This window comes from Armigeres subalbatus, chromosome 2 (assembly GCF_024139115.2).
Source record: "Armigeres subalbatus isolate Guangzhou_Male chromosome 2, GZ_Asu_2, whole genome shotgun sequence".
NCBI classification, from domain to species: Eukaryota; Metazoa; Arthropoda; class Insecta; order Diptera; family Culicidae; genus Armigeres; species Armigeres subalbatus.
The window spans coordinates 452,399,777-452,416,004 of record NC_085140.1 but is presented as its reverse complement, the minus strand read 5'-3'; the positions used below and the strand labels follow the sequence as shown (position 1 = coordinate 452,416,004).

General features: G+C 38.8%; 1 protein-coding gene across 1 annotated transcript; it reads left to right on the top strand.

The window, feature by feature from the left end:
- The first annotated feature begins 15,138 nt into the window (after positions 1 to 15,138).
- LOC134210465 (uncharacterized) lies at positions 15,139 to 16,017 on the top strand. Its single transcript, XM_062686512.1, has one exon. It carries the CDS (start codon positions 15,139 to 15,141, stop codon positions 16,015 to 16,017), a length of 879 nt encoding a protein of 292 aa, XP_062542496.1.
- Positions 16,018 to 16,228: the final 211 nt, after the last annotated feature.

Genomic DNA, 16,228 nt, shown 5'->3' with positions numbered 1-16,228 from the left:
GTAACACATTTTGCGACAACTAAAGTTTGGACATATTTGGCAAACAGCCTCCATGATTGGTAAGCACAAAATTGTTGCGGGGATTTCCACCACAAAAAGTGCACAACTTTACGAATTTTCCGCTTATGAACAATCCATAGGCAAGCACTTCCACCGTATCGAACCACCACCACCGCACCGAATCGAGTGAGCATCGTGCACAACCTCAGTCACCGAAAATGAAAATGAGAAAGTGATGATCTGGCGTGCCGGACTACGAACATAGATCGAAAACCGCAATCACGCCAGGTGTCGTGTCATGGGCGTCGGTTGCATGGAGATATGCGGATATGAACGTACCTACCTTGCACTTAGGGTGGAAAACATCATTGCAAACACGGCAATTTATGTCCATTTGAGGTGTAATTCGACAGTTTGGATAATGGTAATGCATGTTGCATGGGATAGTTCCATGACACAGTGAATTGGGTCACTCATTATTAAGGTTCGAGATGAACGGAAGTTTTCACAGTTTGTCGATTTAAATGTAGCTCTTCACACTAGGAAAATTTTCAACCGGATTTTGGTCCCAATTGAGATGCGATTTTTAATTTTCCGTGCTAAAATCTACGAGGATAAAATCTGTGACGGAATTAGTCTGTAAATGAAAAACCGTACCATTTACTTTACATCAAATTCCCCTATTTTATCATACTCTTCTGGTTTCAAAACAAAAGCCCGTGCACATGTTGATGTCAAAACATCAGAAGAAGCATCAATATGAATAAACCTTACAGAATAATTCTCAATTGCCTATGGAACTGCAATCGATCATTGTATATGTACAACGACAGAGATAAATTGTCCACTTGTTCATTTTAAAAGTCACTGCCCCAAATACAAACCGTAATGATTTTGCCAGTACTCACGTACAATAGCCAAAAACAGAAATGTTTCCCATCCAGCTGACTGTCAATGAAGTAATAAAATTCAACAGCCAGTCAAATGAAAAAGAATGAAAAATTTCGTTGCCTCCCTGTTTCCATTTTTGAATGATAAATGATGATTCGAATTACCATAAGGAGTGCCGAGAAAATTTGCTACCGCTCGCTCGCGTAAAGCTGAAATTGAAATGCCGCGGAACACGTTTCGTCATTCACGCTTCTGGTTGCTCGGAAATGCGAAAGTGGTGGAAAATAAATACAAACTCTCAAACATCACCGATGGAAAACAAACATTACCTCCGTCACTTTGGGCCACACAGCTTCACGAGTTGTTTTGTTAGGACAGGAGGCATTTTTGTATGTTCTTGCCATTTTTCTCAATGGATGATTTAAAAGCTTTGCACGGAAGTCATGTTATTAATTAAATGTGGCTGTGCTTGTACAAAGGTGAACTATGCCCTAGAAACTATAAACCAGCGTTTTTCTTTAATATGGAGTTGGAATTAAAATTGCAAAAAACATTATTAGAAGAAATAAGCCCGACATACCCAATTCAGGTTAATTGACTTTCGGTGAAATTCTTCAAATTAATAAATTCAATCACAAACAAACTAAACGTCGAATTTCGAACCATTCGATTTCCATACTCCAAAAATTCCATTTCATCAAACTCGGCTCGTGCCTTTGATTAGGAAGGGATTGCCTGTGAAATGAATCAGAACGGCTGTGTGATGGGAGATGAGATACCGCGTGCTTTGCGTACGTATGTGCTCGTCGCCAATATTGAACTGTGCCGACTACATAGAAGCAAATCCCATTTCTATCCTACAGCTTGAATGAGGCAGTCGGAGCAATCACCCGGAATTGTGTTCTGGTGTCGCAAAGCCGAAAAATTCTCAGGAGATTTTTTTTAAATAAATAGGATTTTGTTGGAAATTGTTTGCTATATAGGAAAACTGTTCAAACTCTTCATACGAAAATGGTGTTCAATAGCTTGTACGAGATCACAATGGCTTTCGTTATTATATAGAATTTTATTTATTTGTGATTTGCATCATACATTCAACCATCACATAAAAGGAGAACGCTTTAATTTTGGAAGGGTATTTCCGAGTATGTACAAGTTAATTGAACAACTAATAGTTTTAGAAGTACGGCTATGCGGACTTCGTGGAATAGGGGAGGATTTTCATAACGATTTCAAAGCTTTATATGAATTTGGAGCGAGACGAATTAATATTCAGTCTACCCGTAACGCTTGGTAGATAGCTTTTCGTGTTGTGTTACGCGGTAAATTCTACCATAATCACATTGCCAGCTGCAGGCAAATCCTGACCCATCGAATACCTTCCCAGTATCCAACTCCGTGGAACTTATTCCTTCTCTCCCTAGTAACGGTACAGATAAGCATGGCCAGGAATACTAATTCTAATTCTTGTGTCATTATTGTCTTTGATTGAGCTTGAGCTTGAGCTTGATTGACTGCTCGTAGTTGCTACTCCATTATGACCAGATCAGCTGTTCTTGCACAGGGAACCAACAGATGTTTGCTTGGGACTAGCACACATCTTCAATGTGCAAGTACTGGTGATCTCATTTGTTAGGTCATACTGGCGCCTGCCACGTCAGAATGCAAGTCAATGTAGGGAAGGGGGAGGAAATGATGATGCAATCACTCGCCCACTGCAAGCCGAATATATGTACCTCTGCACTTGCCACGAGTTCATGCGGAATTTGTTGGAATTTTTGGGTTAGGTTGGAGAGGCAGAGGTCCGTCTTGGTTAACGAGCTGCCAATGTGATAGATAGGAGAAGGTAACTGATGGAATTTCTAATTGGAATTTCCGATTCTAGCAGATTACTGTTAGAATACTCAAGTTGAAGGTATAGGAATAGTAATGGAAACGGTATGGAAGTCCATTTCCAGTTCTAGCGATTGTTAGAACATGAGAAATAAAGAGAAAGATACAAAGTAGGAGAATGGAACGGACCTGGGATTTAACCCACGACCTCCTGCGTATGAGGCAGAAGCAGTAGCCGTATGACTACCAAGCCCGCTTATGTGTCATTATTGTCTTTGATTGAAATTAAGAACTACAGAGTTTGCAGTAGCCATCGAGCAAGCGAGTACAGTGCGTGTTTAAGTCGTCGGGAAAATGATAAATTATCTATTTGGTGTTCGGTGGCTCATGCGCATGTATTGCGCTTTGCTCCGGTCAAAACAAGCGCGGTCTTCAATAGTTTGCAGTAGCCATCGAGCAAGCGAGTGCATCGCGAAGTAGTTAAGATATCGAATCAGTCTTCGGGAAAATACGTTGAACACGCATGGCTTTTCCGTGTTTGTATCATCATGAATATGATTCAGACGAAATAATTAGTCGCTTGCCAAGGCGATTTCCAATATATTTACTTCTTAACTAACATACTATTCCTTTCCAGTGCGCTTATGGAGATGCAGAGGACTTCTCGGTCTCTTGTAGCAATGAGTGTTGAACTAATTTTCCTCCCCTTGTCCTAATTGACTGTGAGGATGTGGCCGGCATCGTTATTGGTCTTGAATTAAAGAAACTCCGAAGCATGTGTGTGGAATAAAGTGAGTCTGAAAAATGCATTTGCATTTTTTGGTTACATTTATGAATAAAGTGGAACTTATTTCTCATTTCATGATAAAAATAATGAAATAAACTAAAAATTTTAAAAATTACATTAATAGAAAAAATGGTAACGAATTTGTAATTCAATCGTAGTTGGCATTTGAAATGCCTGCATACTAAGAAGCTGATGAGAAGAAATTTGACTCAGTAGACTGACAGGAATTCTAGATGATTCGAACGGTGAAAATAAACGATCATTCAGTGTTATGTTTTTGAGGCGTGAACATGCGAATTATCCTTCGGTGGGTGTTCCGCGTTTGTTTTCGTTGGTAAAAAGCAAATCGGAAGACGGATTTGCTTGGCTACGACAATGACGTAGTCGTTGCTCCCTACAAGGTAAGAAAGGTCAGCAATAGAAGCTGAATGAGGTAAAAAAATATGACGTGAAAAATATGGTAAAAAAATGACAAGCTATGATTGGTGAAGGGTAAAAAAAGGTAAGCCCCAGACGAGATATGGCAAAAAAAATAGTGGTAAGCCTCAGTCTGAAAAAATGGCAAAAAATAATGGTAAGCCATGCTATATAAAAGGCAAAAAAATAATGGTAAGCCTTAGTTGGAAAAGAGAACAGCAAAAAAAAAGATAAGCCATGATATGCTAAGGGCAAATAGAAAGAGAGGGAAAACGCGAGAAAATAACATGGCAAAAAAATGAAGAAAAGTCATGAAAAAAATTACACACATATGAAAAAGTAAGGAGTGTCAATAGGCGAGAGAGATTTTTGACAGAATAGTGATAAAAAAAAATAGATTGTCATTGAGAAAACCAAAATCAATGAGATGAATATTTGTTAAGTCTTAAATTTATCTGATTGACGGAGCTGTTGTTCAAGATAGTAGGTTGAGTTGAATATCTCTTTGTCGGTGAGATTTGGAAAGTTTTCGTAATCTAAAAAGGTTGTGGAAAAAAAAAAAAAAAAAGCTGAATTGAAGATGGTTTTGTTTGCAATTCATCTACTTGGCGGTATCAAATTGCATAAGTTTGCCAATACGGTTAAGTATCTCAAAATCTTGGATTTTGATTGGATTTGGATTGGATTTGGATTGGATTTGGATTGGATTTGGATTGGATTTGGATTGGATTTGGATTGGATTTGGATTGGATTTGGATTGGATTTGGATTGGATTTGGATTGGATTTGGATTGGATTTGGATTGAAATTGGATTGGATTTGGATTGATTTGATTGGATTTGGAAATTGATTGGATTTGGATTTGGATTGATTTGATTGGATTTGGATTGATTTGGATTGATTTGGATTGATTTGATTGATTTGGATTGGATTTGGATTGATTTGGATTGGTTTGGATTGATTTGGATTGATTTGATTGGATTTGATTGATTGGATTGATTGATTTGGATTGGATTTGATTGGTTTGATTGGTTTGGATTGATTTGGATTGGATTTGATTGGATTTGGATTGGATTTGGATTGGATTTGGATTGGATTTGGATTGGTTTGGATTGATTTGGATTGATTTGATTGATTTGGATTGATTTGGATTGGTTTGGATTGATTTGGATTGGATTTGGATTGGTTTGGATTGGTTTGATTGGATTTTGATTAGATTTGGATTGGGTTTGGATTGGATTTGGATAGGATTTGGATTGGATTTGGATAGGATTTGGATTGGATTTGGATTGGATTTTGATTTGGATTGGATTTGGATTTTGATTTGGATTGGATTGGATTTCGATTTGGATTGGATTTGAATTGGATTTGGATTGGATTTGGATTGATTTGGATTGATTTGGATTGATTTGGATTGGTTTGGATTGATTTGGATTGGATTTAGATTGATTTGGATTGGATTTGATTGATTTGGATTGGTTTGGATTGATTTGGATTGGTTTGGATTGGATTTGGATTGTATTTGGATTGGATTTGGATTGGATTTGGATTGGATTGGATTGAATTTGGATTGGATTTGGATTAGATTTGGATTGGATTTGGATCGGATTTGGATTGGATTTGGATTGGATTTGGATTGGATTTGGATTGGATTTGGATTGGATTTGGATTGGATTTGGATTGGATTTGGATTGGATTTGGATTTTCGACTCGAAGTCGAGTCAAGTACGAGACACTGAAGACGGCCTTACTTTTGAGGCTGAAATACGTATCTGTCAAGATACAATTAAGTGGTGGAATTCAATGGGATTGTAAAAACTCGTCTTATGACAGGTGAAAACATTCCACTAAAAAGCTCAAAATAATTTTCTTAACTAAGATTGAAATTAAGAATTACACCCACCTTGATTTCTGATAGCAATCTGAACAGAGATTTCAAAAGAATCATGAGTATCACTAGTTTCCTGTCTACGAAGTATACCACCGCAATTCCATACTTTCGTGCAATCAATTATTCGTATTTTTTTGACTGAAATAAAAACTCACCTCTTAAAAATTTGGAAATTGCCAATGAAGAAATCAGGTTATAAGCAATGAATAAATATAAAATTTCCACAAGGAGGGGAATAGTTCCGATCACCATCTCACTGAACATATATTCATCTTATCGCGAAACAAAGAAATACGGCAACAATTTTGTCACTTCTTTTTGTTAACATGTGTTGTTTCAGTAGTGAGAAAAAATCACAAAAATAAGAAATAAATCAAACACCTTTTCAATGCTTTGCTTTTGATGGAATGAATATCGGAGCCATGAGATGAAATCCAGTAGCAGATCACAGAAATAAAAACAAATTATTATTTTTAAAAGCAAAAATTGCAATTATAAAAAAGAATTTTCCATAAAGAAATAAAAATGTTCCACGGAAAAAATACAAAAGTTCCATAAATAAAACAATATTAGCAATGAACAATTACAAAATTGTCCACAAACTACTTTTTTCCACAAACAATTTAAAAGTTCCTACGAAAAAATCAACAAACACCAACAATATTGCTTTTTGGTTATTTATGGACATTTTCTAAATTTTTGATTTCTTTAGGGAAAATTCTTCTTTTACAATTGTAATTTTTGCTTTTTAAAGTGCTTATTTTATTTTTGTTTTGTAGAAAATTCTCAATTGTTTATTTTTTTTTTCAACTTTTTATTATTTGTGGAAATTTTATATTTATTTATTGCTCATACCCTGATTTCCTTACTGAAAATTTCCTAAATTTTTCATGGCCTTTTTTATATTTCAATATATTAATTTTGGTCGGTTGACGGCTACCCTTCTTGTGATTGAAATACCATTATTTAATGTTGGTGCAGATCTAAAAATATTTTTTTTATATCTTTATTATAGAGACTTGCAGTAAAAATAAATGTTATTGTTATATAACATGGAAAACGGAAATCATTTCATACCATTTTATACGTACATTTGTTGAAATATATCCTCAGATATGGGATTGATGCGATTTATGATTTATAACCAACTAGTCGACCCGGCAGACGTTGGCATGCATAGTAGGCGTTGTTAACTGCCCATACGAAATTCTCATACGAATCTTTATTTTAGTTTTTCACGATTTACTTAACTTAACTAATAATTTTCGCATGAGGAAATATCATATAAACCCGTCGGAAACAATAACGAAAGTAACTGCTGAAGGAATGAAGAAAATCCATCCAGCCGTTTTCGAATTATGCGGATACGAACACAGACCATTTCATTTTTATTATATAGATTGAATTGGTTAAACGCAGCCTTGTTGGCGTTTGGTGCGATTTGGCAGAACCCAGGCCACATGATTTCAAAAACCATACAGGTTTTAATGCGCTCAGGTGTTAACGCTAACACTCCAGAATTATTGTCAAAAACTATTTGCTTCAAAGTAAACAGTTTTATTTTCGGAAGTCGCGTCATGAATTACATTAAACTGATAAATCACAATTATTTAAGCCTTTGAAATATAGCTAAAATAAGAACTCGAGCATCAAAATTCGAAGACACGTCTCAAATTCCACCACCTTCTCTTCATTTTCTTTAAGCTCAAAAACGCTTCTACCATTTCGGCAGTCATTCGCCTCCGTTACCATTATCACGGAGCACTCTAAGAAGTCTCTGTAAATATTTCACCGCCACCTATCAAGTAAAGCGAGCTGTTTCCCGAAAATCCTAATCATGTGACTTGCCCGCTTATTCCGCTTCGCATAGCTCGAGCAAACCCATCAACTGTAACATATTCCGCCCGTGTAGGTACTGTCTTGCTTTTCACGCCAATGCAATGGAATTTTGAGACACTACGGCACGACGCTCTCGGAGGAACGTTCATCCACGAAAGATACTGCTTCCGGGCTTTATTTGACACTGACGTAGCTTGTGCCGGCTCGCATCGACCGTCGGCACAGCGTTAGATGTATGCCAATTAGGCCGGACCATGATTTTTCCAGAGTATTTTTTAGTTTCGACAATTTTTTTTTCTTTCATACTAAAATTTTGTCAAGCCCTAAATTTCAATATAAAGATCAATGAAAAGTGTTAGTCACACTGAAAATAGTTTAAACCCTTTTCCAGTCTGGGCTGGTCTAATACTGGGCTGGGCTAATACTATGTATCCTTTTGAACGACTAAAATATATACGCATGACAATAAAATTCGAAATTTCCAATTATTTGAAACTAAATTAAGAAAAAGGAACAAATTCATCGACTTATAAAACTTAAACAAAATATTTGTTTTGCGTATTTATAATTTTCCAGAGAAACATGGCCCTGCAAGGAAATTAAATCGAATTCTAAAAATTGTTGTACCTCCTTAATTGTGTTTGGTTGTATTCGTACTTTCACAAAAAGGACACACTTCCGAACACTTATTCAAAGTTTAGAAAACAAAAATCTATTTATTACGGTGTGTTTATTTCAATCCACAGCATTCATTTTGCTTGCCCTTCTAAAATTGATTTAATCAACCGAAACGCGGCTCCTTGCGTTGGTCCTTTCCAGTTCCTGCTTCAGCTGTATCCTCGGAGCACTTTTGCCTCTGTGCTGCCGCAGCCGAAAGGAGCAAGAGCGAGCTCTGAATATTTAGTATGATTTAATCAGAACGATATTTTAAATAAAACACAGAAGAAACGACTTTGTGCCATTCAGTGGAGAAATCGGACGCTTCCGCATTGTTTGCTATTCTGATGGAAGAGGATTATCGAGCATAAATTTGAATGGATAATTAATGTGTGCTCGGATGTTAACCATTATTGTAGCTTGGTCCATCAGGATAGGATGGACAATGTGTATTTGTCTGAATGAAAGGATTTGTCTGAATAATAAAATTGAAACAGTTATGTTTTATTTGTGGAACACATGCACATTCATATTATTCCCCTGAGGTCTTATATTTGATACTACAGTCGCAATAAAATTCCATCTTCATTATTTCTCTATCTGTGTAAATTCGCTTATGTATGAATTGAAAGTCTGATGAAAACATCATTGTTTCTAATGATAAAAATAACTCTGCCAAGGAATCAAGTAACAAAGACATTTTCAGCGACGCCGATTGAAAGTATCAGAATAAAAGATGATGATGGTATTGGTATATATGCAAATATCCAAAGGAATGAAAGTTTCGCCCACCCATCATCAGAAGAAGTAGGTCGATGATTGCTTCTTGTGATAAAAATAGGCTGAAGATCAAGGCTGCTGCTGCTGAAAGTTTCTCCCGGTCTCTTCTAATACCAAAGAAGCCTCTTAATGGGTATGCACCCATATCTATAGTAATGCCTCTCACGTTTGTCGTTCTCCTTCGTATAAGCTTCCTTTATCCGATGAATACGACCCACTATATCATCAGCTGGAATACCATCAATTATTTCTTTACGAGGGAAATTGAAACCGATAGTGAGAGCAAAACAACCATTCATTGGCCTGCTGACTTTATTGGCCTATTGATCCGGATTGGCTCCACACACTTTTAATTACCCATTATTACGTTTGATTCAAGAAGCTTGAAATCCAACGTTCATTCTATTTAGAGAAAATTACATACCTGAATAGTTATGAACCAGCTTATATCTGAATGGGCTATGAAAGCCGTACGTGTGGTGAAAATCAACAAGGCTGAATATCTCGAAATATTAAGAGGAACTGTTTCCATACAAAAACAATGGTGCTTACTAATTGGTCTAATGAACTAATTTGCTCATTATGCTGATTTACGTTAGCTACTTATGGAATACTTTTTCTTCTAACATAGGGAACACATTTATTTTTCTGGAACTTATCTTTAACAGATTTGTTAGAAACAAGTTGCATTCGATGTCCAATTGAACCGTTTGTTTGAGAAACTGCATAAGTAACATTTTTGGCCAAAATGAGATTTTTATATATTCTGAATCCTTGTCCTTACAGTTTTCGCACTGGAAGTGTCGCAGGGTGTTGAGTTTTGCCAAAAACAATTGATCTGCTTAGCATAGCTTGATTGACTGCACCCATCGTAGTTGCTAGTCGTGATTGGCCGAGAAACAATAAATAATGCACAGCTCACCAATTGCATAGTCGGGACTAGAAATCTATTCTCACTGTACATACTTCGGAGTTTCTTTAATTCAAGACCAATAACGATGCCGGCCTCGTCCTCACAGTCAATTAGGATAAAGGGAAGTAAATTAGTTCGACACTCATTGCTTCAAGAGACCGAGGAAACCTCTGCATCTCCATGAGAGCACTGGAAAGGAATAGTATGTTAGTTGGGAAGGAAATATATTGGAAATCGCCTTGGTAAGCGACTATTTTTTTTTTAACGACGCCATATTCTTGATGACACAAAAACGGAAAAGCAACGTTTGTCTTACTTATTTTCCCGAAGACTGATTCGATATCTTAACTACATCGCGACGACTAAAACACACACTGCACAACGCTTGCTCGATGGTTAATCCGAAAAAACACGCACTGAACTGATTACCTTTACAGTCAAACCTCCATGAGTCGATATTGAAGGGACCATCGACTCATGGAAATATCGAGATGTGGAATAGAAAATCCTTGGGAAACTGTTTGAGTAGCCCAGCCCCAGCCCCAGCCCCTTTAACTTAAGGAGAAACCAGTTTACTACATGAAGGCGGACAAAGGAAACGCAGTGGTGATAATGGACAAGGAGGACTACGATGAACAGATGACGACAAAAATCAACGGAGGACCATACAGGCATTTGAGAGTGGACCCACTACCCGGACTAATCCGACTTACGGATAAAGGAATGCAAGACGATCATCGGAGAAGCCCGCGTTAAAATGACGAACCCTGTGTTACCAAGGATCAAAGGACTACCAAAGATACATAAGCCAGGTACAGAGATGCGAGAAATAGTTTCATCAGTTTTACATAAAATATGGCCAAGTGGTTAGTCAAGGAGTTCCAGAGTATGCCGAAGCCGTTCCCCAGCAGATCAGTTGTAAACACCCAGGAGTTCACTAAGAGGATATTGGAATCAGGAAACATCGGAGAAGAGGACATCATGGTATCATTCGACGTAGCGGCATTGTTCCCAAGCGTTCCAGTGAAGGATGCTCTGAACCTTTTGGAGGATTGGCTACTAGGACAACGGACGGATACAACATGGCGAGGAAAGGTAAAGATGTATCTCAAGCTTGCAAGATTATGCATGAATGAGAACTACTTTACATTCCGTGGAAGCTTCTACAAACAAACGAAGGGTGCACCTATGGGAAATCCGCTATCACCGCTTTTGTGCGAATTATTCATGGCGAATTTGGAGGACAACCTAGAGGAACAAGGAGTACTACCCGAGAAATGGTGGAGATACGTGGACGACATTTTCAGCATCATCAACCGGAAAGATCTATCCAGGATTTTGGAAGCGATAAACAACGTGCATAAAGACATCAAATTCACCCACGAGGAGGAGAAGGAAGGTAAATTACCTTTCTTGGATCTACTGGTTATCAAGGGAACAAATGCAACATTAGACTTCGAAATCTACAGGAAGCCCACCAACACCATGAGAGTCATCCCATACACATCAAATCATTCGTATCAGCACAAAATGGCAGCTTTTCATCACATGATCCACAGGATGCAGACGATTCCCTGAGCGAAGAAGGAAAACGAAGGAGCTACAACACATCTTGGAAACAGCGAGGATCAATGGATACAAGGAAAGAACAATACAAGCAATCATCAACAAGAAGCAGAGGAACCTACGGAAAAACGAACTGACAACACTAACACCGATCGATGAACCGCTGAAGAGGGTATCGGTCCCCTATGATCGACACATCACCCACCAGCTACGCCATCGACTGAGGAAATTCGGCATCGATTTAGTATTCTCCAGCAGAAGCAATCAACTGAAGACACTGTTGGGCTCCACAAAGGATAGAGTAGAAATGTTAAATAAGGCCGGGGATTATCAAATTAATTGTTCACAGTGTGATAAAGTATATGTAGGTCAAACAAAAAGATCGTTAGATGTAAGGTTCAAAGAACATATTGCAGAAGTAAGTAAGGCTAAGAGGGAAACTGATAAGGGATTAAATTATGAGTTTAGGTCTAAGGTAGCTGAACATGTATATCAGGAAAATCATTCAATTACGACATCAAACATTAAAATTTTAAACCGTCTAAGACGAATTAAGTACTGTCCATTTAATTCCACTAGTTAATTTTCGTAATCTTTGCAGATACGTATTTCGACCACAACTGTGTGGTCGTCTTCAGTGTCTTGTACTTGACTCGACTTGAAGAAAACAATCGCAACTTACACTATTTATACTACGCTAGGTACCTAATCTACCTATTAGAGTACCTAGTACTCTAATCTATCTTATTTGCCTACTTTATTTACCTATACGGTAAATTACTTTATTGTTTAGGTAGAAACTTGAAGAGCCAAGAGCTGCCATTTCCCTGATCCTTATTCAACAGCGCTGTTTGTACCTGTCGGTGGATTTCCAAACTCTCAGCAACATCGAGTTTCCATGGGGAAGAGACATTTCTTAAGATTTTAATATTTGATGCCGTAATTGGGTGATTTTCCTTATACACATGCTCTGCTACCTTAGATCTAAATTCGTAATGTAATCCCTTATCGTTTTCTTTTCGCCTTACTCACTTCCGCCATATGTTCCTTGAACCTTATATCTAATGATCTTTTGTTTGGCCTACATAGATTTTTTCACATTGGGAACAACTTATCTTATAAACGCCTGCCTTATTCAACATTTCTACTTTATCCTTCGTTGAACCCAATAGAGACTTGAGTTGGTTGCTTCTACTGGAGAATACTAGATCGATGCCGAATTTCCTTAGTCGAGGGCGTAGCTGGTTGGTGATGTGTTTATCATATGGGACCGAAACTCTTTTCAGCGGCTCCTCTATCGGTGTCAGCGTTGTATGTCCATTTCGTCGTAGGGTCCTTTCCTTCTTGTTGATGATCGCTCGTATAGTCCTCTCCTGGTATCCGTTGATCTTCGCTGTTTCCAAGATGTATTGTAGTTCCTTCGTTTTTCCTTCTTCGCTCAATCGTCTGCATCCTGTGGATCATGTGATGAAATGCTGCCATTTTATGTTGGTACGAATGGTTCGATGTATATGGGATGACTCTCATGGTGTTCGTGGGCTTCCTGTAGATTTCGAGGCTCAATGTTGTATTTGCTTCCCTGATGACTAGTAGATCCAAGAAAGGTAGTTTACCTTCTTTTTCCTCTTCGAAGGTAAATTTGATGTCCTTATGCACGTTGTTTATCGCTTCCAAAATCCTGGGTAGATCTTTTCGGTTGATGATGCTGAAAATGTCGTCGACGTATCTCCACCACTTCTGGGGTAGTATTCCTTGTTCTTGTAGGTTGTTCTCCAGATTCGCCATGAACAGTTCGCACAAAAACGGTGATAGCGGATTTCCCATCGGTGCTCCTTTCGTCTGTTTATAGTAGTTGCCACGAAATGTGAAGTAGTTCTCCGTCATGCATAGCCTTGCCAGATTTAGGTACATCTTCACCTTTCCTCGCCATGTTGTTTCCGTCCTTTGTGTTAGCAGCCAATCCTCTAGAAGATTCAGAGCATCTTTCACTGGAACGCTAGGGAACAATGCCGCTACGTCGAATGATACCATTATGTCCTCTTCTTCGATGTGTCCTGATTCCAACAGCTTCTGGGCGAACTCCTGGGTGTTGATGACTGACCTGCTGGGGAATGGTTTCGGCATACTTTGGAACACCATTACCAACCATTTGGCTATGTTTTGGGTAGGGGAACCCACTGATGAAACTATCTCTCGCATCTCCTTGCCGGGTTTATGGATTTTTGGTAGTCCTTTAATCCTAGGTAGAACCGGGTTTACTGTCTTCACTCGGGCTTCTCCGATGATCGCCTTACACTCCTTTATTGTTTTGTCCGTGAGTCGTATTAATCCTGGTAGCGGATCCACTCTCAAATGTCTATAAGGTCCTCCGTTGATTTTCGTCGTCATCTGTTCGTCGTAATCCTCTTTATCCATTACCACTACTGCGTTTCCCTTATCGGCTTTTACGTAGTATACTGGTTTTTCCTTAAGCTCCTTTAGAATCCTCCTTTCGTCATGGTTCGTTGTCCCGTGCCGTCCTTCTTTGATGGCGTCTGCCACGATGTTCCTCGCTGTATTTTGATCCTGTTGCTCGATGTTTCGGGAAATCGCTGTCTCCATGTCCACGATGATCTGTTCCACGTCTGATTTCTGTGTGATCGCATACCCCAGTCCCTTGTTGAGGTGAGCTAGTTGTTCCTTCGTAAACTGCTGTGTCGAACGGTTCACGACGAATCCTTCGATGATCTGTACGAAATGGACATACAACGCTGACACCGATAGAGGAGCCGCTGAAAAGAGTTTCGGTCCCATATGATAAACACATCACCAACCAGCTACGCCCTCGACTAAGGAAATTCGGCATCGATCTAGTATTCTCCAGTAGAAGCAACCAACTCAAGTCTCTATTGGGTTCAACGAAGGATAAAGTAGAAATGTTGAATAAGGCAGGCGTTTATAAGATAAGTTGTTCCCAATGTGAAAAAAATCTATGTAGGCCAAACAAAAGATCATTAGATATAAGGTTCAAGGAACATATGGCGGAAGTAAGTAAGGCGAAAGAGAAAACGATAAGGGATTACATTACGAATTTAGATCTAAGGTAGCAGAGCATGTGTATAAGGAAAATCACCCAATTACGGCATCAAATATTAAAATCTTAAGAAATGTCTCTTCCCCATGGAAACTCGATGTAGCTGAGAGTTTGGAAATCCACCGACAGGTACAAACAGCGCTGTTGAATAAGGATCAGGGAAATGGCAGCTCTTGGCTCTTCAAGTTTCTACCTAAACAATAAAGTAATTTACCGTATAGGTAAATAAAGTAGGCAAATAAGATAGATTAGAGTACTAGGTACTCTAATAGGTAGATTAGGTACCTAGCGTAGTATAAATAGTGTAAGTTGCGATTGTTTTCTTCAAGTCGAGTCAAGTACAAGACACTGAAGACGACCACACAGTTGTGGTCGAAATACGTATCTGCAAAGATTACGAAAATTAACTAGTGGAATTAAATGGACAGTACTTAATTCGTCTTAGACGGTTTAATACATTCCACTAAAAGAGCTTAATATATTTTTCTGAAAATGGCATCCGAGCGGCATGAGCGAAATACTTTTCTCAATTTGAGGAGAACAATCGCTAGTATTAATAAGGACGTGGCCTTCCTTAAGAAGTGCCTAAAAGAGAAGCTGACACCCGTCAGCCATAAGATTAAGATGGGATCTCATGTACCAAAAAGTATTAATAAGAAAGCAGAGTCCGAGTTCATGAAGACATCGATAAAGAGGCATTACGCTAAATTAGAACGAGTGACTTTGGAGTGCTACAATATGCATTTGAAGTTAGCGAAGGATAACCCGGAATCATTCGACCTGTTTTTGAAGAAGGTAAAGAGGGCAGAAGAATGTGAATCAGACCGGAAGCGGAGACTACACAGGAAAAAACTGAACAAATTTCGAGTGAAATCAGCAGAGGAAATCCGTACTGACAAACCCACCGTACAGATCATCGAAGGATTCGTCGTGAACCGTTCGACACAGCAGTTTACGAAGGAACAACTAGCTCACCTCAACAAGGGACTGGGGTATGCGATCACACAGAAATCAGACGTGGAACAGATCATCGTGGACATGGAGACAGCGATTTCCCGAAACATCGAGCAACAGGATCAAAATACAGCGAGGAACATCGTGGCAGACGCCATCAAAGAAGGACGGCACGGGACAACGAACCATGACGAAAGGAGGATTCTAAAGGAGCTTAAGGAAAAACCAGTATACTACGTAAAAGCCGATAAGGGAAACGCAGTAGTGGTAATGGATAAAGAGGATTACGACGAACAGATGACGACGAAAATCAACGGAGGACCTTATAGACATTTGAGAGTGGATCCGCTACCAGGATTAATACGACTCACGGACAAAACAATAAAGGAGTGTAAGGCGATCATCGGAGAAGCCTGAGTGAAGACAGTAAACCCGGTTCTACCTAGGATTAAAGGACTACCAAAAATCCATAAACCCGGCAAGGAGATGCGAGAGATAGTTTCATCAGTGGGTTCCCTACCCAAAACATAGCCAAATGGTTGGTAATGGTGTTCCAAAGTATGCCGAAACCATTCCCCAGCAGGTCAGTCATCAACACCCAGGAGTTCGCCCAGAAGCTGTTGGAATC